The sequence below is a fragment of the Muscardinus avellanarius genome (assembly GCF_963383645.1).
Source record: "Muscardinus avellanarius genome assembly, chromosome: 1".
Taxonomy (NCBI): Eukaryota; Metazoa; Chordata; class Mammalia; order Rodentia; family Gliridae; genus Muscardinus; species Muscardinus avellanarius.
Genome location: NC_137786.1, coordinates 67,979,201 through 67,998,680, shown reverse-complemented (window position 1 = coordinate 67,998,680; position 19,480 = coordinate 67,979,201). Strand labels below are relative to the sequence as shown.

At 42.3% G+C, this 19,480-nt stretch overlaps 1 protein-coding gene across 1 annotated transcript in view; it reads left to right on the top strand.

The window, feature by feature from the left end:
- The window catches only part of ACOT12 (acyl-CoA thioesterase 12), a gene marked incomplete at both ends in the record, with an annotated part of 48,054 nt that extends 29,165 nt beyond the window's left edge, over positions 1 to 18,889 (top strand). Inside the window, 10 exons of the mRNA XM_080708974.1 lie at positions 3,836 to 3,992; positions 5,952 to 6,071; positions 7,288 to 7,438; positions 8,058 to 8,113; positions 8,404 to 8,467; positions 10,442 to 10,525; positions 13,678 to 13,811; positions 15,867 to 15,995; positions 17,643 to 17,769; positions 18,740 to 18,889. Of these exons, the coding sequence (XP_080565100.1) occupies positions 3,836 to 3,992; positions 5,952 to 6,071; positions 7,288 to 7,438; positions 8,058 to 8,113; positions 8,404 to 8,467; positions 10,442 to 10,525; positions 13,678 to 13,811; positions 15,867 to 15,995; positions 17,643 to 17,769; positions 18,740 to 18,889 (1,172 nt within the window). The remainder of the gene's footprint in view (positions 1 to 3,835; positions 3,993 to 5,951; positions 6,072 to 7,287; positions 7,439 to 8,057; positions 8,114 to 8,403; positions 8,468 to 10,441; positions 10,526 to 13,677; positions 13,812 to 15,866; positions 15,996 to 17,642; positions 17,770 to 18,739) is intronic.
- Positions 18,890 to 19,480: the final 591 nt, after the last annotated feature.

Here is a 19,480-nt window from a genome sequence, read left to right as displayed (position 1 = left end):
CTCTTGTATTTTTTTTATTTTGCAATTATATTTAAATAGCTCATGACCTTAAAAATGTGGAATAAATGTAAAATTGTCCAAGCAGGTTGATGACACAATACTTTGAAAACACCCAAAAGGACAAATGAAAAATTTAAAAGGTAGGAAAGGCATATAGTTAACAAATAAGCCTTCCATCCAGGCATGGTGGCACATGCCTAGTACTTAGGAGTCTGAGATAGAAGGATTGCAGGTTCGAGGACAGCCTCAGCAAGTAACCAGAATCTCACAAAACTAGTGAGAACCTGTTTCAAAATAAAAATAAATAAATAAATAAAAAATGGTCTGGTGTTGTAGCTTGGAGGTAGGATGCCTCTAGGTTCAATTCCCAGTACCACTCACACATACATTAAAGTAAGTGTTCATACCATTGATATCTTTCAGTTACCAGACAACACACGCACACACACACACACACACACACACACACACACACACACACACAGATTTCCATTTGATAATTCAATGACAGGTACATACTTCTGGAATTTACATGATCTATTTCACATGATCTATTTCGGCAGAAACAGATGCAGTGAATTTCAGCATTCAGTGTCCTGGGCCAGGACCCCAGATGATCTGCAGCAGCAAATGCAAATCCCTTGTGAAGAAAAACACTTTACACCCAGCCCTCAAGAATTTCCATAGATAATATCCAAGCAGTAGAAGCTCCTGCTCAAAGTCATAGGAAACCAAAATAAATAAGGCGCTATGATCTCAAAGTGACACCCATGGGAGTCTGAAAGGGGCTCACAAGACCACAGATAATGGATGTATCAAGAATACAAAGTGAGAGCCGGGCGTGGTGGCGCACGCTTGTAATCCCCGCGCTTGGGAGGCTGAGACAGGAGGATCGCACAGGTTCGAAGCCAGCCTCAGCTGCTTAGTGAGGCTCTCAGCAACTTAGTGAGACCCTGTTTCCCAATAAAATATTAAAAAAAAGGTCTGGGAGTATAGACCAGAGGTAGGAAGCCTCTGGGTCCCACCCCCAGTACCACCAAAAAAAAAAAATATATACAAAGTGAGAATGTATTTTGAGAAATAAAAGAATATTGAAAGCATGGTTTGGTGACAAAAAGATGACCTAGAAAGTTTGAGGAAGAGAATTTCTATAAAAACATGTAATAATTAAAATGTTAAACTCAATGAATGAATTGCACCTTAAGACACTGGTGGCACACATCTGTAATCCCAGTACTTAGGATCGCAGGTTCAAGGCCAGCACACAGTAACTTAGACCCTGTTTCAAAATAAAAGACAAAATTGAGTTTGGGGGGGATAGCTCAGAGGTAGAACTTGCTTGGGTTTGGGTTCAGTCCTTAATACCACACCAAAAAACCAAAAAACAACACCAAAAAAAAAAGAAAGAAAGAAAAGAAAGAAGGAAGGAAAGAAAAAGAGATAGCAAACTGGAAAATAGATCTGAAGGAATTACCTGGCATGTAGCCAGACAGGCAAAGAAATGAGAACTATGTAAAAGAGGTTGCTTAGGGAACTTAGAGGATAGAGTGAGCCCTGGAAGTGGAAAGAAGCCATATTTGAAAAAAATGACATAGAGAGACATTCCATTAAGAAATAACAAGAATATTTAATATTCATATAAAAAGATGTTGGACCTCATTAGTAATCAGTTAAATGCAAATTATACCCAACATGAGATTTTATTTCACACTCACTAAATTGGAAAAAAACTGAGTTTCTGATAATACTATTAAGCAAAAGTGGGAGTAGTGGGACATCTGGTAAACACTGCTGCGTCACTTAAAGAGTAAAGAGTTCTAGGTCAGCATGGTCACTTAGTGAGACCCTGTTTCAATAAAAAGTAAAAAGGCATGGGGGTATAGCTCAGAGGTAGAATACACCTGGATTCAATCCCAGTTCCACACAAACACACACACACACACACACACACACACACACACACACACACACACAAATATCCTTAGTCCTTGACCTCCAAAAGCTTAGGATCTAGTGGGTCATACCTTTTCTGTGAGAGAAAGGGATGCTGATATGGCGGGACTTGGCTGTGGCGGTCAGGGAAGCTTTCCTGAGGAAGTGGTCTCTGAGATGGTCAAGAGAGGTCACAGGTGGTGGTGACTCGGGATTGCTTCGACAGAGTGGACGGGTGCAAATGCACTGATGCTGAAGACAGTATTTCTTTGAAACAACTGCAAGAAGACAAGTGTGACTGAAGCGAAGGGTAGAGTGAGCGAGAGAGTGTAATTCAGGGTTGTGGCGTCATATCAACTGAGGCCAGAGAGGGGGGCATAGGCCAGCCAGGCTAAAGGCAGGATTTGGCATTTCATACTAGAACAGTGGGAGCCACTGACATGTTTGAAGCAGGGGACTGAAATGGCCACTAGATCAAAGGAGAAAAAAATATAAGAAAAAGACTATCAATAATTATTAATCTAAAAATTCCACCAGGGAGTGGAGCTCAAGGTCTCTGTAACTGCCCATCTTGGTCACCTAGATGGGACTGCTGCAAGGACAACCCACCCCATCAGCAGCAGAAGCTGAGCATATCTGCACCCTCAGGCTGCCAGCTCAGCTGGCCTCTGACAGTCTCACCAGGGTGGTCCTTGGGACTTGTTAGCCCCCCACTGCACCTCCCCAGAAAGAGCTCCTGAGGTTAAGCCTTGCTGGCCATTCACTGTGTAAAGCAGAAGCGTATTTGAATACATTTTAGTACTTTGCAGCCGGAGTAAATTATTTCTCCATTGTTGAGAGTAGTAAAAACCAATTTGTCAGTAAATGAAGCAGATATGATTCACAGAAAGCAGACAGACATGAAGAAGCACAGAGGGCTGTGTCTTCTTAGCTGTGTCTGAGTTCAGCGTGTGGCAGTGTGCACAGGGGGCCACCTTCCCATTCCGAACTCCACAGTACTCTGGGGTCTCAGTGTCTGTGGCCTTTCATAGTTCGATCCTTTTATTTTTATTTACTTTTTTATTTTTATTTTTTGCAGTACTGGGGATGAAACCTAGGGGCATTCCACGTCTGAGCTACACCCCAGCCCTATCTTTTATTCTTTATTTTGAAACAGTGTCTCACTGAGTTGCAAAGGGCCTCACTAAGTAGCTGAGGCTGTTCCTGAACATGATCCTCCTGTCTCAGCCTCCTGAATGCTGGGATTAAAAGCATGCATCATCATGCCCAGCTCAATCCATTAATTTTTAAATACTTTATTGAGATGTACTTGACATATGACAAATGGTCTGCATTTAAAGTATGTTATTTGAGAAGTTTTGCCATAAGTGTACACCTATAAAACCATCCCCACAATTAAGATATTGACATACTATTACTCCCTAAATTTCTAACACTGCCTTCTCTGCTCTCTTCCACCAAATGAATTGAGTTTAAATAGAATCACTCCTTTCATCAAAATTCCATTGGATATATTAGCTAAATCAGAATAAAACCACCAAAATGTCCTTTCTGGTCAGTTGTCCTATCCCAGAGGTTCCCAAATCTATTGGGGTTACTACCCCCTTTTTAGAAAATAAATTACTCAGTGCCTCGCCCCTAAAAAATATATCTTCTTGAAATGAATCAACAGAAAAATGCAGTAACAAATTTGCATTTTTTCATGAGCCTATTAACCCAACTGACTGCAAACACCCGGCCTCTAAATAAGTCATTTTGTAGAACCTGTTTGCTTCTCAATTGTGAGTTTTGAAGAACAGCTCAGTTTGTCTGAGCGTCCCCGAGGGGAGTTTGCTGCTGGGAAGGAGAAGCGGTAGCCAGGAACCACAGCTGACCACTGTCACTGCTGTTTCACACCCTCCAGATCCCATCAGTGCTGAGGAGGAAGGAAGCGCGGCCACCAGGGGCACCGCTGTCCAGAGCATCGAGCTTGTCCTCCCACCCCACGCAAACCACCATGGAAACACTTTTGGTGGCCAGATCATGGCTTGGATGGAGACGGTGGCGACAATTTCAGCAAGGTTCTCGGTTTGGCCCTTGGCATGTGATTCTGGGACCAGCGGAGAGAAATTAGAAAGGATCTGAGATCCAGTTACTGGGCTAGCCAAGGAGTAGAGGAAAGAATTGAAGAAAACGTGGCCTGTTTTCAAAATGAGAAAATTGCCTGGTGTGGTGGTGCACACCTGAAATCCCAATACTTGAGAGGCTGAGACAGGAGGATGGCAGGTTCAAGCCCAGCCTCAGCAACGTAGTAAGATCCTTAGCCACTTAGTGAGACCCTGTTCCAAAAAATAAAATAAAATAAAATCAGGCTGGGGGTCTAGTTCAAGGGTAGAATGCCTCTGGGTTCAATCCCCACAGAGAGAGGGAGAGGAAGGAGAGGGAGAGGGAGAGGGAAGAGAAGAGGCAGAGGACATTACTGATCATATTTACTTGCTTATTTTAGAATTAATCTGTCCCTCTTGTGAGGGTGAATATTTCAGTTCTTGATTGGAAATAAAACTTGAGTGGCAGTTTTAATTCTTTATTCTGAGTTATGAATGTTCCACTGTTGAGACAGTGGAACTCATTGTGAGAACTGATCATGCAAATGCAGAAAAGAAATGGCAGACAGCCTTTAAGCTTCAAAACAGTAGTTAGAAACGTTTTTAAAGATAATTTACAATTAGCTCTGACCTTTGAAAGTGCTGGTTAAAACAATTATGACTAAAGAATTAACTAAAAAGTGAGAAGAGAAAAAGGGGAGTACTTAGAAAAATACTTTTAGTATATCATCAATTTTAAAAAGGTTATTTGATTGTAACTGGAACCATGTAGGTAAAGGAGCAGTTTTAAGAAACATACTCTGAAAATGGCTGTGAATAGGATCTGCCCTTCTGACAATTTTTGTTGTTCACTAAAATTTAAGGTCTTACTGCTTCCAAATTTAAAGAATTTTACTATTAATAAGTCTGTCATTATAGCTATAATTAGCAACCTGTAATTATTTTTTCTACAAATTATGCACAAATAAGAGAGCTTGTTTTAAAAATGAGATCGTCATTCTTAGTGACAAAAAGGATTTGAAATTGAACATGTTCTATTGTAAAAGCTTACAATATAATTAATGACGGAGGAAGCTAGTCATTTAGTGTTTTAGCACAATTCTTTAGGGTAACTGAGTAACCGCAGCAGGGATCTAAAATGTAAAAAATTATGGAAGTAACTTCTGATATTAAAAATTCTTCACACTACTTCAAAATTCTAGCTGGGCCTGGTGGCACACGCTTATAATCACAGCATTTAGGAGGCTGAGACAGGAGAATCCAGCTTTGTGTCAGCCTCCGCTACTCAGTGAGGCCCTCCTCAACTTAGTGACACCTTGTTTCAAATTAAAATATTAAAAATAGAGCTAGGAGTGTAGCTTGGAGGTAGAACACTCCTGGGTTAAATCCCTAGTTCTGCCAAAAAAGAAAAAAAGAAAAAACAATTCCATCCACACAAATATTGTAAAATGGGTATTTTGTAGCCTTTAGGGCAGCATGCAACAATCCAGGGAATTTTTTTTTCCTGTAGGGAATACAAAACAATGTGGCTTTTGGTCTCTGGATGAATTCAGTTCTCTGCAATGCTGAGGAAGGGGTGTGAGTGTCCGCAGTGGGCAGTTGCCTTCACTTGTGCCCCACACCAACCTGTGAGTCACAGCTTTCTGGGGTTGTGGTCATAAGCTGTCAGGATAAACGCAGCCGTCATAGTAGGACAGGAGCCACAGAGAACAACCTGAGAGCAGAGGCACTCACATCTCAGTAGCGTCCACTGCTCAGGGAGGGGGTATTTCACCAGATATTTGCAGGCTGTGTACAGAACTACTACAACCTACTCGAGTTACAAAGAGATGTCTTTTTAGAACAGGTTTTGTGCCTGTCTATTATATCCATCCAATGGATCAACATGAAAATATCTGGGAGAACAATCGTCTTTTCTCCTCTGTGTTTCCTCAGCCGCCTGTGCCGGGGGCATCCCTTCCTGAAGTCTGTGGATATGTTTAAGTTCCGGGGACCATCTACAGTTGGAGATCGTCTTGTCTTCAATGCCATCGTCAACAATACATTCCAGACCTGGTAAAGAGGGCTCTGAGGTTGCTACGACAACTCAAACTAGCGCACACATAATTTTTGGTTTACATTTCAACCAGGAAGTGAATGGGGACTGCTTTAACTCGATTGCCACTAACTTTTTTTTTAAACTTCATTCAGTCTTCAAAATCCATGGGCACATTCTAATCTTCTGTTCCGCTTCAGGCCTCCTGACACAGTAAACTGTGATGGGTTGGGTTTTTGTCTCTCTCGTAAGGATGGCTGTGTGTGCCAGCTGGCCTGGAATGGCTCTCTTCTGTACCTGTTACCCTGGCACAATTATTAATTCTTCCTTTCATTCTCCAAAGTGTCTCTGTGACCAGATGGTCAACCAGCTCATAAAGGACCTGTTACTTACCACTGTGACTTGAAACTCCCTTCCAGCTATCTTTATTACCCTTGATACATAATGAAAATATTTCATTTTGTATATTTCTTTTTAAATTTAAAAGAGGATACCTGTGTTTTCTATCTTGTTTCAGGGTTTGGTGCTCTCATTTAGAGAACTATTGTTTTTAGGGAAGAAAACTTGACTTTGGCACAGTTTAACCTCTCTTGCCTGGTTACCAAAATATGTTCATGAAATGTATTTCCACAGAAAGTCCCAAGCGGCTTCTTCCCCACTTGAAAGTGGAAAAGCAAAGTGGATACGCCCTCAGGGGCTTCCCCAACCAACCCAATGACCTCAAAACGAATTTTATGCCAGGCATGGTGGCACATGCTTGTAATCCTTGTGCTTGGAAGACAGAGACAGGAGGATCGCACGGTTCGAAGCCAGCCTCGCTGGCTTAAGAGACCTGTTTCCAAATAAAAATATAAAAATAGGTCTGAGAGTGTAGCCTGGAGGTAGAAGGGTTTCCAGGAACCCCAGTACCACATACAAAAAAAAAGAGTTTTATTAGTTATACAAACCAAGTGTGGTGGTACAGGCCTGTAATCCCAGTACTTGGGAGGCAGAGACAGGAGGATGGCAGGTCCAAGACCTGCCTCAGCAACTTAGCAAGACCCTCAGTGACTTAGTGAAGAGTTCAGAGGTAGAAAGCCCTTGGAATCAATCCTCAGTAACAAAAAGAAAAGAAAAAAACCAGTTGTATAGATCTGCCCAGGACAAAGAAGAGCCTTGTGTGGCCTGGAGGAGGGGGTGGACCAGGGAGGCTGGGAGTGGAGGTTCTCTTGTCCACGCCCTGTGTCGCCCTTGCAGCGTGGAGGTCGGAGTGCGCGTGGAGGCCTTTGACTGCCGGGAGTGGGCCGAGGGTCGAGGCCGGCACATCAACAGTGCTTTTCTCATTTATAATGCTGTTGATGAGAAGGAAGAACTCATCACCTTTCCCAGAATCAAGCCCATTTCAAAGGTCAGTCCTTACCATGTGCATTTCCATAATCAGACCTGTGAATGCAGAGCTGCACCCCAAGCCCTCCCCACCCGCAGCGACCCTGAGGGCTGGCTGTTCCTTTCCCTTTTCTTTCTTTCTTGCCTGACAAGTCAAATGGCCCTTCATACCCCACCTCGCCCCCATAGCTCTGATGATTATGATGGAGGCCCTGGAGCCTCCCTACCTTGAGCACGTGATCTTCTGTGTCGCCATTTTGCATCCCCACTCTAATTTCTCACATCCAGTTCTTCGTACTGTACCAAATGTCCTGGCCGCTATGTCTTCTCCTCATCCAGGAACTGCTTCATTACCACCACTCAGCTCCAGTGAGATTTCTGTATCATTCTGGTAACAAAAGTTGAAATAATCTCCATTTTTTATATAAACAAAAAACAAAACATAGCTGTAAAGGTTGTGCTTTTATCCACACACCTGCCCTTTGTGAATTCAACATGGCGGCTCAGACTTCATGAGGACGGCCACAGAGGCAGGGCGTCCCAAGCTGCCCTTTAAATCGACTCCAGAGAAGGATATGTAAGGATTGTAGCAGTTAAATATTATAAATTGATTATTTTTTCTTCATTTTTTTAAATTAAAGGATGACTTCAGACGCTATCGGGGAGCTATTGCACGCAAGAGAATTCGCCTGGGCAGGTAAAGGACATAAGATGTCAGGATCCCATGGCATCTTGTCTTATCCCAGGGATTCTATGACAAGGAGTTCCTTTTTGGGTCTCTAGTTCCACATGATGGGTGAAGACAAGAACTGATGTTTCCTGACTGTGAAGGCTGACTCGTGGAAATGGTTCTTCCTGATTGTTCTGCCAGTAAAAGCAACTTTGTAAAACTGATGATTTCAGCTCAACAAAGTATCGTGGTTACTGTTGTGTGCTCAGTGCAGGGAAGAAAACTGTTATTTAGCATCTTATTTTTTTTTATTGCAGGAAATATGTTATTTCCCACAAAGAAGAGCGTCCACTCGGCGTACACTGGGACATAAGCAAGCAGGTGACAGCTTTATGATTGAGAGCCCCTCATAGAAAAGTCTCAGCAGTATAAATAATAGAACCCCCCTTTTCCAGACTCATGTTATACCTATAGAGTTAGACGGAAGAGTGAATTATATCAACCCCTTTGTTCAAGATGAGTCAAAAGCAAGAGATCAGAAACTAGTGACCAACCAGTTGCTTTGCTCTCTTCTTTGACTTTTATGTACAGTTTCTAAACTACACATGCTGGGTGCCCTGACACCTGCATGTTCAAACAGCGTGATATATCGTGATCCCCTGCCTCCCCATAATTTGTGATGAATGACGGCTTAGGAGCTTCTGTGTTTATATGTTGTGTGGTGGTTTTGTTGGTTTGTTTTTGGTGGTGGCACTGGGTATGAAAGCCAAGGCCTCCTGCCTGCCAGGCAAATGCGCTACCACTGAGCTACACGCCCAACCCCAGTTTGCATTTTTATAAAACCACAGTTGTCATTTGAAAGTTTTTAGAGTAAATTGTAAAGGGAAACCCAAGATTGTTTACCAAAAGTATGACTTTGGTCGGGCGTGGTGGTGCACGCTTGTAATCCCAGCATTTGGGAGGCTGAGACCAGAGGATTGCGGTTCATGGACAGCCTCAGCTACTTAGGGAGGCCCTCCGCAACTCAGTGAGACCCTATTTAAAATATAAAGAATAAAAAATAGGGCAGGGGTGTAGCTAGGAGGTCGAATGTCCGGGGATTCCATCACCAGACCTGCAAAAAAAAAAAAAAGTATGACTTTGGCTCAACCTCAACATACTCCTCCTCTGTTAGTGCCCAATTGCTTTCTTTTTTTTTCAGCTACACAAAATGTTTACTATTGCTTAACAAAAATCTCTATAAGAAGAATTATTTTATTATTATTATTTTTTTATTTTTTTTTTTTTTGGTGGTGGTACTGGGGTTCCTGGAAGCCCTTCTTCCTCCGGGCTACACTCCCAGACCTATTTTATATTTTTGAAACAGGGTCTCTTAAGCCAACGCAGCTGGCTTCGAACGTGCGTGATTCTCCTGTCTCCACCTCCCAAGCTTGGGGATTACAAGCGTGCGCCACCACGCCCGGCAAGAAAAATTATTTTAAAAAGTGACAAACTTGGAAGAAATATTGCTTCTCATTGTGACAAAGAGTTACTTTATAGCATATCAAAAATGAAGAACAATAAACACTCAAAAGAAAAATAGGCAAAAGACAGGAATGGACAATTTGCACACACACACACACACACACACACACGAAAATAGATCTCAAATGCATGAAACATTCAACTGAATAAGAGAAATCTGAATTAAAACTAAACTGAAGCTGGTGTGGTGACACATCTGTAACTCCAATACTTGAGAGGTTGAGACAGGAAGATTGCAGGTTCAAGGCCATCCTCAGCAATTTGGTGAATTATATTTATTTTTCAAGTTAAAAAATAAAAAGCACTGGAGGTGAGGCCGGGCGTGGTGGCGCACGCTTGTAATTCCTGCGCTTGGGAGGCGGAGACAGGAGGATCGCGCAGGTTCAAAGCCAGCCACACTGGCTTAAGATACCCTGTTTCCAAATTTTAAAAAAGTATAAAATAGGTCTGGGACCGTAGCCCGGAGGTAGAAGGGTTTCCAGGAACCCCAGTACCACCAAAAAAAAAAAAAAAAAAAAAAAAAAAACTGGAGGTGTAGCTCAGAGGTAAACCCAATTCAACACCTTGTGCGCCCCCCCCCCCTCTTAATGTCTATTCGTTTGGCAAAGATTCAGTAGCTTGGTGGTGTTCTCTGTTTATGTGGCTCTGTAGAAAACAACATCTTCCTCTGTTGTTGCTGAGAATACAAAATGGTTCATTTTATATAGAGCAAAGTTGGGCAATATCTAGCAAAACTACATATAATCTGACAGTGGAAATTTTCTAAGCAGAAAATACATGATTCCATTACAATGCACTGAACACACCATATTTTAAATATTTGTATTTTAGGCATCCTTGAGCAATGGCAATGTGGAGGCTCTCAAAAAGCTGGCAGCCAAAACCGGCTGGGAGGTTACCAGCACGTCGGAAAAGGTAGGACATGGCAGGCTCTGCACAGCCGCTGCAGTGAAATGAAAGTCGGTGATAAATTTCACAAAAAAAGTTGGCGTGGCAGCTGTGCTCCCACTGCCCCTTATGTGGTTTAGGGGGAACTGTTTCTCAGAGGCAAGCTTCTCTCCAGCCCTGTCTCTATTTGCTGGATGATGTGGAGTCCTTCAAATAGGCCCACATCTTCATCTTCCTGCCTCTGTGTGCATGTTCTCACATCCCTCCATCCCTCCTCCACATCTACCCAGATCTAACCTGGTCTTCAAATCTAACCCGCCATCCCCAATGTCATGGCCTTCTGCCTCTAGAAGCGACTCTCATCATGACTTCTTTAAAGTTAATTTGCCAATTAATTCTTCAGTATCACGTAACATTTCTTCCACAGTTACTGCAAATTGTTATTTAAGCCTTTACATGGCAATTTAGTTTTTCCATGGTCACATGGATTAGAACTTCTACAGAAAGAAGCCTTGCCTTGATTTCCTTGTATCTCGCTGGGCAACCTTGACATTGTTTTACATGTCATCAAATTTAAATAAACATATATCATTTGAGTTTTAATTTGAGTTAATTTCAGAGGAATATTGGGAGAGTCTTGGAAGCTGATGCTTACACCAACAAGACTGTAAGCTCTCTGGGGATCATTTGCCCTTCACTGCATCTCTAGAACACAGAAATTCCTGGCACCTGGTAGATGATAGGTAGATAAATGAGAAAGAAGGTAAATATAGGTCTACTAAGCCTTATAGTACCAATTTTTAGATGAACACTTCTTAAAGGATTACTATGCCTACATGCAGAGCTGAAGACAAATTCAAAATAGAGGCAGAGATGTTGTGCTTTCTCCCCATTACGTTATGGGAAGGAGAAAATTCATTTTTATAGAAGCTTAGGGGGTTCCTGGATTTTCCTGGGAGGTACCTGGGGATTACTGCAGGGGATAAGGGGATAGGTTGGGCAGGTGGATCTCTGGGACCAGTCACTGGTGTCAGTCACCAGTAATGGTGGCTACTGAGCTTGAAGTTGACTTTGGCTCCTGGATAGGTAGCAGCCGCATGTGTCTGCAACCTGGGGAGCAGCTCCCTGGAAAAGTGCCATATGCATTCCCTAGGGCCATAACAGAGTACCTCACACCAGATCCCTTAACAGAATCGATAGTGCCTCTGTTCTGAAAGTTGGGAGTTTTAGACCAAGATGTCCACAAGGTTGGTTGCTTCTAAGGGTAAAAACTGGCACCAGCAGAGTGCTGAAAATCTTTGGCTCTGCTTGCCTTTTAGATTTATCATTGGATAGATCTGTCTTCATCTGGCATTCTCCTTGTGTGCAAGTGTATGTCAAACTTCCTGTCAACCTTTCCTCTTTTTTTTTTTTTTTGGTGGTACTGGGTGTGGAACCCAGAGGCTTTCTACCTCCAGGATATACTCCCAGACCTATTTTTTAATATATTTTATTTGGAACAGGGTCTTACTAAGTTGCTGAGAGCCTCACTAAGTAGCTGAGGCTGGCTTCGAACCTGTACAATCCTCCTGTCTCAGCCTCCCAAGCCTGCGCCACCACGCCCCGCGAAACTCCCTTTGTTGATGATGTCAGTCATAGTGGATTATGGGCCTACTCACTGTGCTACCACCTCATCTTAACTAGTTACATCTGCAGCGACCTTTTTCCATGTAAAATCACATTCTGAGGTACAAAAGGTTAGGATTTCAACTTATGAATTTAGCAGACACAATTCAACTCTTAACAAATGCTCAGCTCAATATTATAGCCCACTCCACCCTGGTCCCACCAAGGAACCAAGCTTCCCCAAGGTCAGAATGTGACTGAGGCTGTAGAGGTCTTCCAAGTCACATATCATCAGTTTCTCTGAATTTCAGAGACCCAGCGGCTTGGCCACTAAGCTTTAATAAAGTGGCTTCTCCCTGGGCTTATACCAGTGAGCCTCCTCGTCCACCCTTGCTGGGGGCACAGGTAAAATTCTCAGGCTGAGCAGGACGAGTCCCGGCAACCGAATGGAGCCCCATCCATGGTTTGCTTTGTGTTTGATAAATGCTCACAACTTAGCCATGTCTGCCTTTGTAGGTTGGAGTTAAAGTTATATTTGGCCTCAAGGACAGTATTTTGGAGAAACATCACTTGTGTGTGCCCTACACTGCTGTTATTTAATTTCTCACTTCTTCATTGATGATATATATGCAGAAATACACACATATTTATTTCTGTTTAAATAAAGGTTTCTCCTTTGTAGTCTGGTTTTTTCCATCTGCTTGATTCCTGCTGTGAAGTCCTGACCTTGTGTTTGTTTGTCTTCTCGCAGCTTGTTGCCATGGGAATGATTATAAGATGGTAAATTTCAACACTAACTTCAAAGCGCCCTGAAAGAGACAGAGAAAATGGGTAGAATAGAAATGTGCTCTTAGCTGAACACACATCTCTGATTATTGTCAAAAACAGAGTAGAGGGAAAGCTCGGAGTAACAAGGGATGCATTAATGTTTAAGTATGTGTCAAATGGCTCCCCAAGGCAGGCCTCCTCTTATCTATGGAATAATATGCATTACAAACCCAGAAACTGGCCTCATAGAAGGATGAGCCCGTGTGGCACAGTAATCAAAGAATGCTTTGTGCTAAAGAAACGGGCTGCTTTCAGGGTCTCCATTGAGAGGTCGAGTTAGTTCAGGAGGTGGCTGGCTTGCTTCCTGGGTCCTCTTTGCCCACATCAAGGTGTGATGACACCCTGGAAAAGCATCTTAAGCCACAGCGTTGTGGGGATGAGGTGCTAGCCTGCCTAGCAGCCCGGTGATGTCCTTGGCTGTTCCTGGATAGAGGCAGGCAAGCTGCAGAAAGAGGTCAGCAGACAAAGGCTTACGTTCTTTATTTGTCATGAGAAAAGCCCTTCGCACAATAATTAGATATCACATCCCCAAGTCTCATATTGTGACCTGGTTCAGCATCCTGGGCAGACTCCTAGACAGCTAAGTGTTTAAAACGGGATCCCCATCGTTTGGCCTCATTTCAATCTAGGCAACAGTGTTTTAGCTTCTGTAATCAGTCTATGATTCACATGTCCATGTGTGTATGTGTGTGTGTAGCCACTCATTTTTCTACTGTAATTTAATTTTTCTTGTTAATATCAATCAGATAAAAATATATACCCTGGAAGAGCAAGATGTTTTGTCTGTTTGGGTTGAAAAGCATGTAAAAAGCCCAGCACACTTGGCTTATGACCTCTTGTCTGACTTTACAAAGCGACCTTCGTGGGACCCCCATTACATGTAAGAACGAATGTAAACATTTTTCCTTAATCAACCCTAACATCATTTAAAAGACAACCTCTGCGGTGCAGTCCCTCTCCATTGCCCAAATGTTCTATAAATCAGAGTATTTTAAAGACCTTGCTCTTTACAGAATACCGCATCCAGTGATATTGAGAGATGAAAAACAAAATTATTATACTCATTTATTTGTCATCTATACTAACTTGGTATGATTTATCCACATCTGTTGTAACAGTCCCAGTCACCTCCAGGTTGATTTTATTCCTGTTTCTGAGACCTGCCGAGATTGCACCGGCAGCTAAGTGACAGGACCCAGTTTGTATTCCAGCTCTGCCAGGCTCTGAAGTTCAGCCTTGTACTTTCACACACAGCCTCATCATTGCTCTTGAGGAAGTGATTATCCAGTGTCCTTCCCACTCTGGACCTTTAATGGAACGTGCCTTCTTTTTTTCTGTTGAAGCAGCCATCCCTGGTGAGCAGTGGCCTGAGCCAGCTGTGAGTCCTGACAGAACCACTCCTTCCAGATGGAAAGCCCTTCATTCCTTCCTGCTCTCCTGCCTGATCATGGTCTGCTCCTATCAGCCTACTTCTCACACTCCTGCAACTTCCAGCCCTAATCTCTAATTCAGTCTTCATGCTCCCTCCTCTCCTGGAATGTAGTCTGTCCTCCATGTCGATGAGTTCCATGCCTGCATATCACTGGTGTTTAGGGAAGAAAAATTATCTGTACCTAATATGTACAGACTTTTTTCTTGTCTTTATTCTCTAAACTGTAAAGTTTAATAACTATTTGTAAGCCATTTTAATTGCGTAAGTGGTCTAGGAATTATTCAAAATATACAGGAGGATGTACATGGGTTATAGGCAAGTCTGTGTCGTTCTATGAAGGAATCTTGAATCTCCACAGAATTCCATATCCACAGAAAGCCTTGGTACCAAGGCCCTGCAGATGCTGAGGAACAACTGTAGAGAGCTTTGCACCTTGTCAGCTGCCCTGGCAGTGACTGAATGCACTCAGACCCCCTCTTAGCTCCAGGGCCTGCAAGGCCCTCCAGACACCTGTTGAAAAGAAAGGGCTGGTGAGGTGGGCCTCCTCTTGTATGAAATGTTACTATTTATTTCCAAATCTTGGCAAGGTAGAAATATATTTTTTAAATTTCTAAAACTCACTGTGAGTAACACTGCAAAAAATAAGACAAATTAATATGATCCCACATCTCTGGAGTCAGATGTTAGATTTGCTTAGATGCCAAAATAATACAACATAGCCAGTGGTATCATGATAAGATAATCCTAGAGATTAGGAAACACTTTTTACATTTTCTTGCATCAATATTTATTGATCCTCTATAAGCACAAAGCTTTTAGGGAGAACAATACCTAAAACTTGGTGTGAATACTCTTAAAATCTTTCTCCTACAATTCTCAATGTCTCTTGACATTCTATCCAAATGAAACTTGAACAAAGGGAGGAAATAATGAATTCTAAATCAACTAACTCCCCTTATACATCTGCTTACAATTCAGGTCCTGGGTCAAGTGTTTTCATTTAATCCTCACAATAACCCTACAGGTATTATTATCTGTGTTTCACACATGAAATAATAGAATGACCTGCCTAACATAACATAGCTGGTAAGTGGTGATCTGATAGTCTACAGCAAGATTTTTTGCCTTTAAACAGTGCTCTTTCCAACAAACACTATTGTTTTACCTCATAGTCCTTCTTTAACTATCCATATAGTTCGCCAGTCTTAAAAGTGTTTTACTTGATCCTAGAGAAAAATAATTTTGTAAAAAATAGCTGAAGCATTGGGGGGGCAGCGACCTTGGAGTCAGATGGTCCTTACCCTTCCCATCACATGCAGAATTATTCCTTTTGATCAAACAGCTCATTCTAAAGGCAGCCTGCTGGCTCTGGGGGAGAGTTAGGTGAGCTGAAGTTTGAATACAGGAACCAGTAATGACAGTATGCATGTAAATAAGAGAACTGAATGTCTTATTTGAGCAGGTAGAAAAGCATGCCCATTATTCACCATTCTCTTTACACAGGTCCTGTGAGGTCATAGACTGGGTGAATGAGGACGATCAGATATATTACATCACCTGTTGCGAGGTGAATGGTGACAAACCCAAAGACTTCATAGTGCTGGTGTCACGGAGAAAACCCCTCAAAGGCGGGTGAGTGCGTGCAGCCCAGGCGCTGAAGCTATAGTGTACAGTATGGACTAGCAATGGAAAGTGGATCTGAAAATAAAAAAGTCAATGCAGCTGTTTCTGCCCTTGAATGAAATTAGTTGGAATTTTTTTCCTAGATGATATTTAGCTATTGGTTTAAAAAGTAATAATCATGTATCAAGTGCCAGCTCTGAGCAAAGCATCATGCAGGAATTCTCAAGCAGTTCTCTTCCCTAATGTTCTATGTAGATGTAAAACTGATGTATAGGACTGGGAGTGTAGCCTGGAGGTAGAAGGTTTCCATCCCCAGTACCACCACCAAAAAAAAAAAAAAAAAAAAAAATCCATGATCAGTAAAAAGGCAGTTAAAGGCAAAACGCCTTTTCAAATTCACAAAGGCTCAACTGTGCTCAACACGGCTGGCTGTCAGCTGGGGTGGAGAGTCAGAGGCCTCCACATGGCCTTTCTCAGGTTCCCTGAGAGCATGGTGGCTCAGAGGCAGCGTCCCCGGTAATCCCACATGGACATGAACTAGTGTAAATAGTACCATTTGTTATGTCAAAAGATAGGAGAAAGCCGGGTATGGTGGTGCACTAATCCCAGTGCTTAGAGGCTGAGACAGGAAGATCCCAAGGGGCAGCCTCAGCCACATGGCCAGACCCATCACAACCTAGCAAGACCCTGTTGCCAAAAAGCAGACAAAAAGATATGAGGAATACAGGAAGGAGGAAGTAGCTCTAAAGTAATATGGAACCTATAAACCACTCTTAGAGAAACCCCTCTCAAGGTTCTTAGGTGAAAAATAAAACTGTAGGCTATAATTGGAAATTGGCTGTATTTATGTAAAAATCTACATGTGTACATTTTTTAGATAAACATGACTGTTATACATTATTACACAACAAGTCTAGAGAGCTACACAACGGGATGTTAAAAAGAGCGGTCGCAGCCGGGCGTGGTGGCGCACGCTTGTAATCCCCGCGCTTGGGAGGCGGAGACAGGAGGATCGCGCAGGTTCGAAGCCAGCCGCACGCGCTGGCTTAGGAGACCCTGTTTCCAAATAAAAATGTAAAAATAGGTCTGGGAGTGTAGCCCGGAGGTAGAAGGGCTTCAAAAAAAAAAAGAGCGGTCGCTAGGGTGGGAATAGGGCTCAGCGAAAGTGAGCCTGAGGGAGAATTTTCTTTTCCAAACTAATAAGGTTATCTGTTGTTTGAGGTTCTTTAAAACGGTGAATAATTAAATATAAAAGGACATGAAACTGAAATTACAACCTTTTAGGACACAATACAACTTCAGCTTGAGGAGGACTCCAGCTTCGTAAAGTTATGCAAAGAACATGTAACCTCCAGGCAGAAAACACTTGCAGCCTCTGTTCTTATTCCCTGCACTTGAATGTAGCCTTAAAGGATGTTTTCTGACGTAGACCACACATCCAGAAGAGCTGGGTCTTCCGAGCTTCACTTCTACCTGGATAAATAAATTGCTCTGTGGTAGAGCACTTGCCTGGCATGCAACAGGCCCTGGGTTTGATCCTCAGCGCTGCAGACAAACAAACAAACAAACAAACAGTGCGCTAACTATAGGAATTTGTTTTCTGAAATAATTTGTTGTTTCTCCCAAAAACCTACAATGTGTGTCCTTAACTCTCAGTAACACCTACGCAGTGGCGGCAAAGTCGATCATCCTACCTTCGGTCCCACCATCTCCACAGTACATCAGAAGTGAAGTCATATGTGCTGGGTTCCTTATCCAGGTTATTGACAGCACTTCATGCACAGTAAGTTTGATGAAACATCAGCACATTAATTTGCTCCTACAGATATCGGAGAATCTCTTCACTTCCCCAGGTTTCCTAATTAATTGTAATTCTATGTCTATACCAAGAGAGTCCCAAGGTCACCCATTTGGGTCTATTTCAGAAGGTCCCCAGAAGTTTAAGATCATAGCCTCCCTCTTTTACTCAGTGTTCTTACTGATATGACCCAAAATGTCTGACAATTACAACTTAGAGGAAGAAAGATTTGTTTGCTCACAGTTCTGGAGGTTTCAGTCCATGTTAGGTTTGGTCATGTCTGCAGAGCTCAGGCATAATGTTAGAAAGCAGAGAAAAGGTGCGGGGAGAGAGAGAGAGAGAGAGAGAGAGAGAGAGAGAGAGAGAGAGAGAGAGAGAGAGAGAGAGGCAGGGGGAGGGAGGACGCACACATGTGTGCTAGGGGAGGGGCAAAGGACATATATCCTCAAGGCCATAACTCCAGTGGCCTATCTCCTCTAGCCATACCCTACCTGCCTAGCTCACCACCCAGTACATCCATTAATCCATCAATGGATTTATCCTCTGGTGAGATTAGAATCTTCTTGTTTCAATTATATCACCTCTAAACATTTTGCCAATACATGAGCTCTTCCAGAGGACATTTATATCCAAACATTACACACCCCTATACCAACAAGATTCAGGTACTTGCTCAGAAAAGCTCCAAGCCAGCCGGGTGTGGTGGCTCACGCTTGTAATCCCAGCACTCCGGAGGCTGAGACCTGAGGACTGTGGTTCGCGGACCGCCTCGGCTACTTAGTGAGGCACTCCACAACTTAATGAGACCCTGTTTCAAAATAAAGAATAAAAATTAGGGCAGGGGGTGTATCTCGGAGGTAAAATGCCCCTGGGTTTCATTCCTAGACCCACAAAGAAAGAAAGGAAAACTCCAGGCTAATAAAAATTAACATATTGTATTTTCTTTTTGAAACAGGTGTCTTACCTTAACCAGATGTCAGCTGGCATACTTCCTTACTTTGCTGGGAATCTTGGAGGCTGGTCAAAATCCATTGAAGAAGCAGCAGCCTCTTGTATACGATTCCTAGAGAATGCTACTGATGATGGGTTTATAAGCATATTGTAAATGATCAACTTTAAATATTTGTAGTTTCCCACTTTTAATTCCAAGCATGCCTATTCTTGACATCTGGCAAACTTTGGGGTTAGAAAAATTTAATATCAGACATAGCAAAATGCAATTAAGAAGAAATTTAAAAAGTTAAAAAACAAATCCCAGTGATTTGGATTAGCATTAAAAGAGCTTTAAAACACTGTTTTAGATGATCCACAGCTCTGCCTCTTCCAGGGATACATATACTAGAAAATTTCCTGAATGTAATATTGCACGTTTTGTAAAATTATACAAATACGGTTAAAATTATCATAAACATTTTTGGGTTACGAAAGCACTGTGTGTGTCGTGCTTGGAATTTTGTAAAATGTGGAGTGATGATTTTCTGTAAGTTGATTAATGTGTGGATTCGTTCCAGGTGTACCAGGTATCTGTATGTCAGGATTATCTGACAAGATGTATTACATGTTTTAGAGCTTTAAATTAGGAGGGTATTAAAACATAATGGAATTCAATCAATTTTAGTAATAGGAGCTACTTTACTCATGTCATTTTACATATATTCAAGGTGGCTGGCCAATTTAGTATCTATTGCTATATATA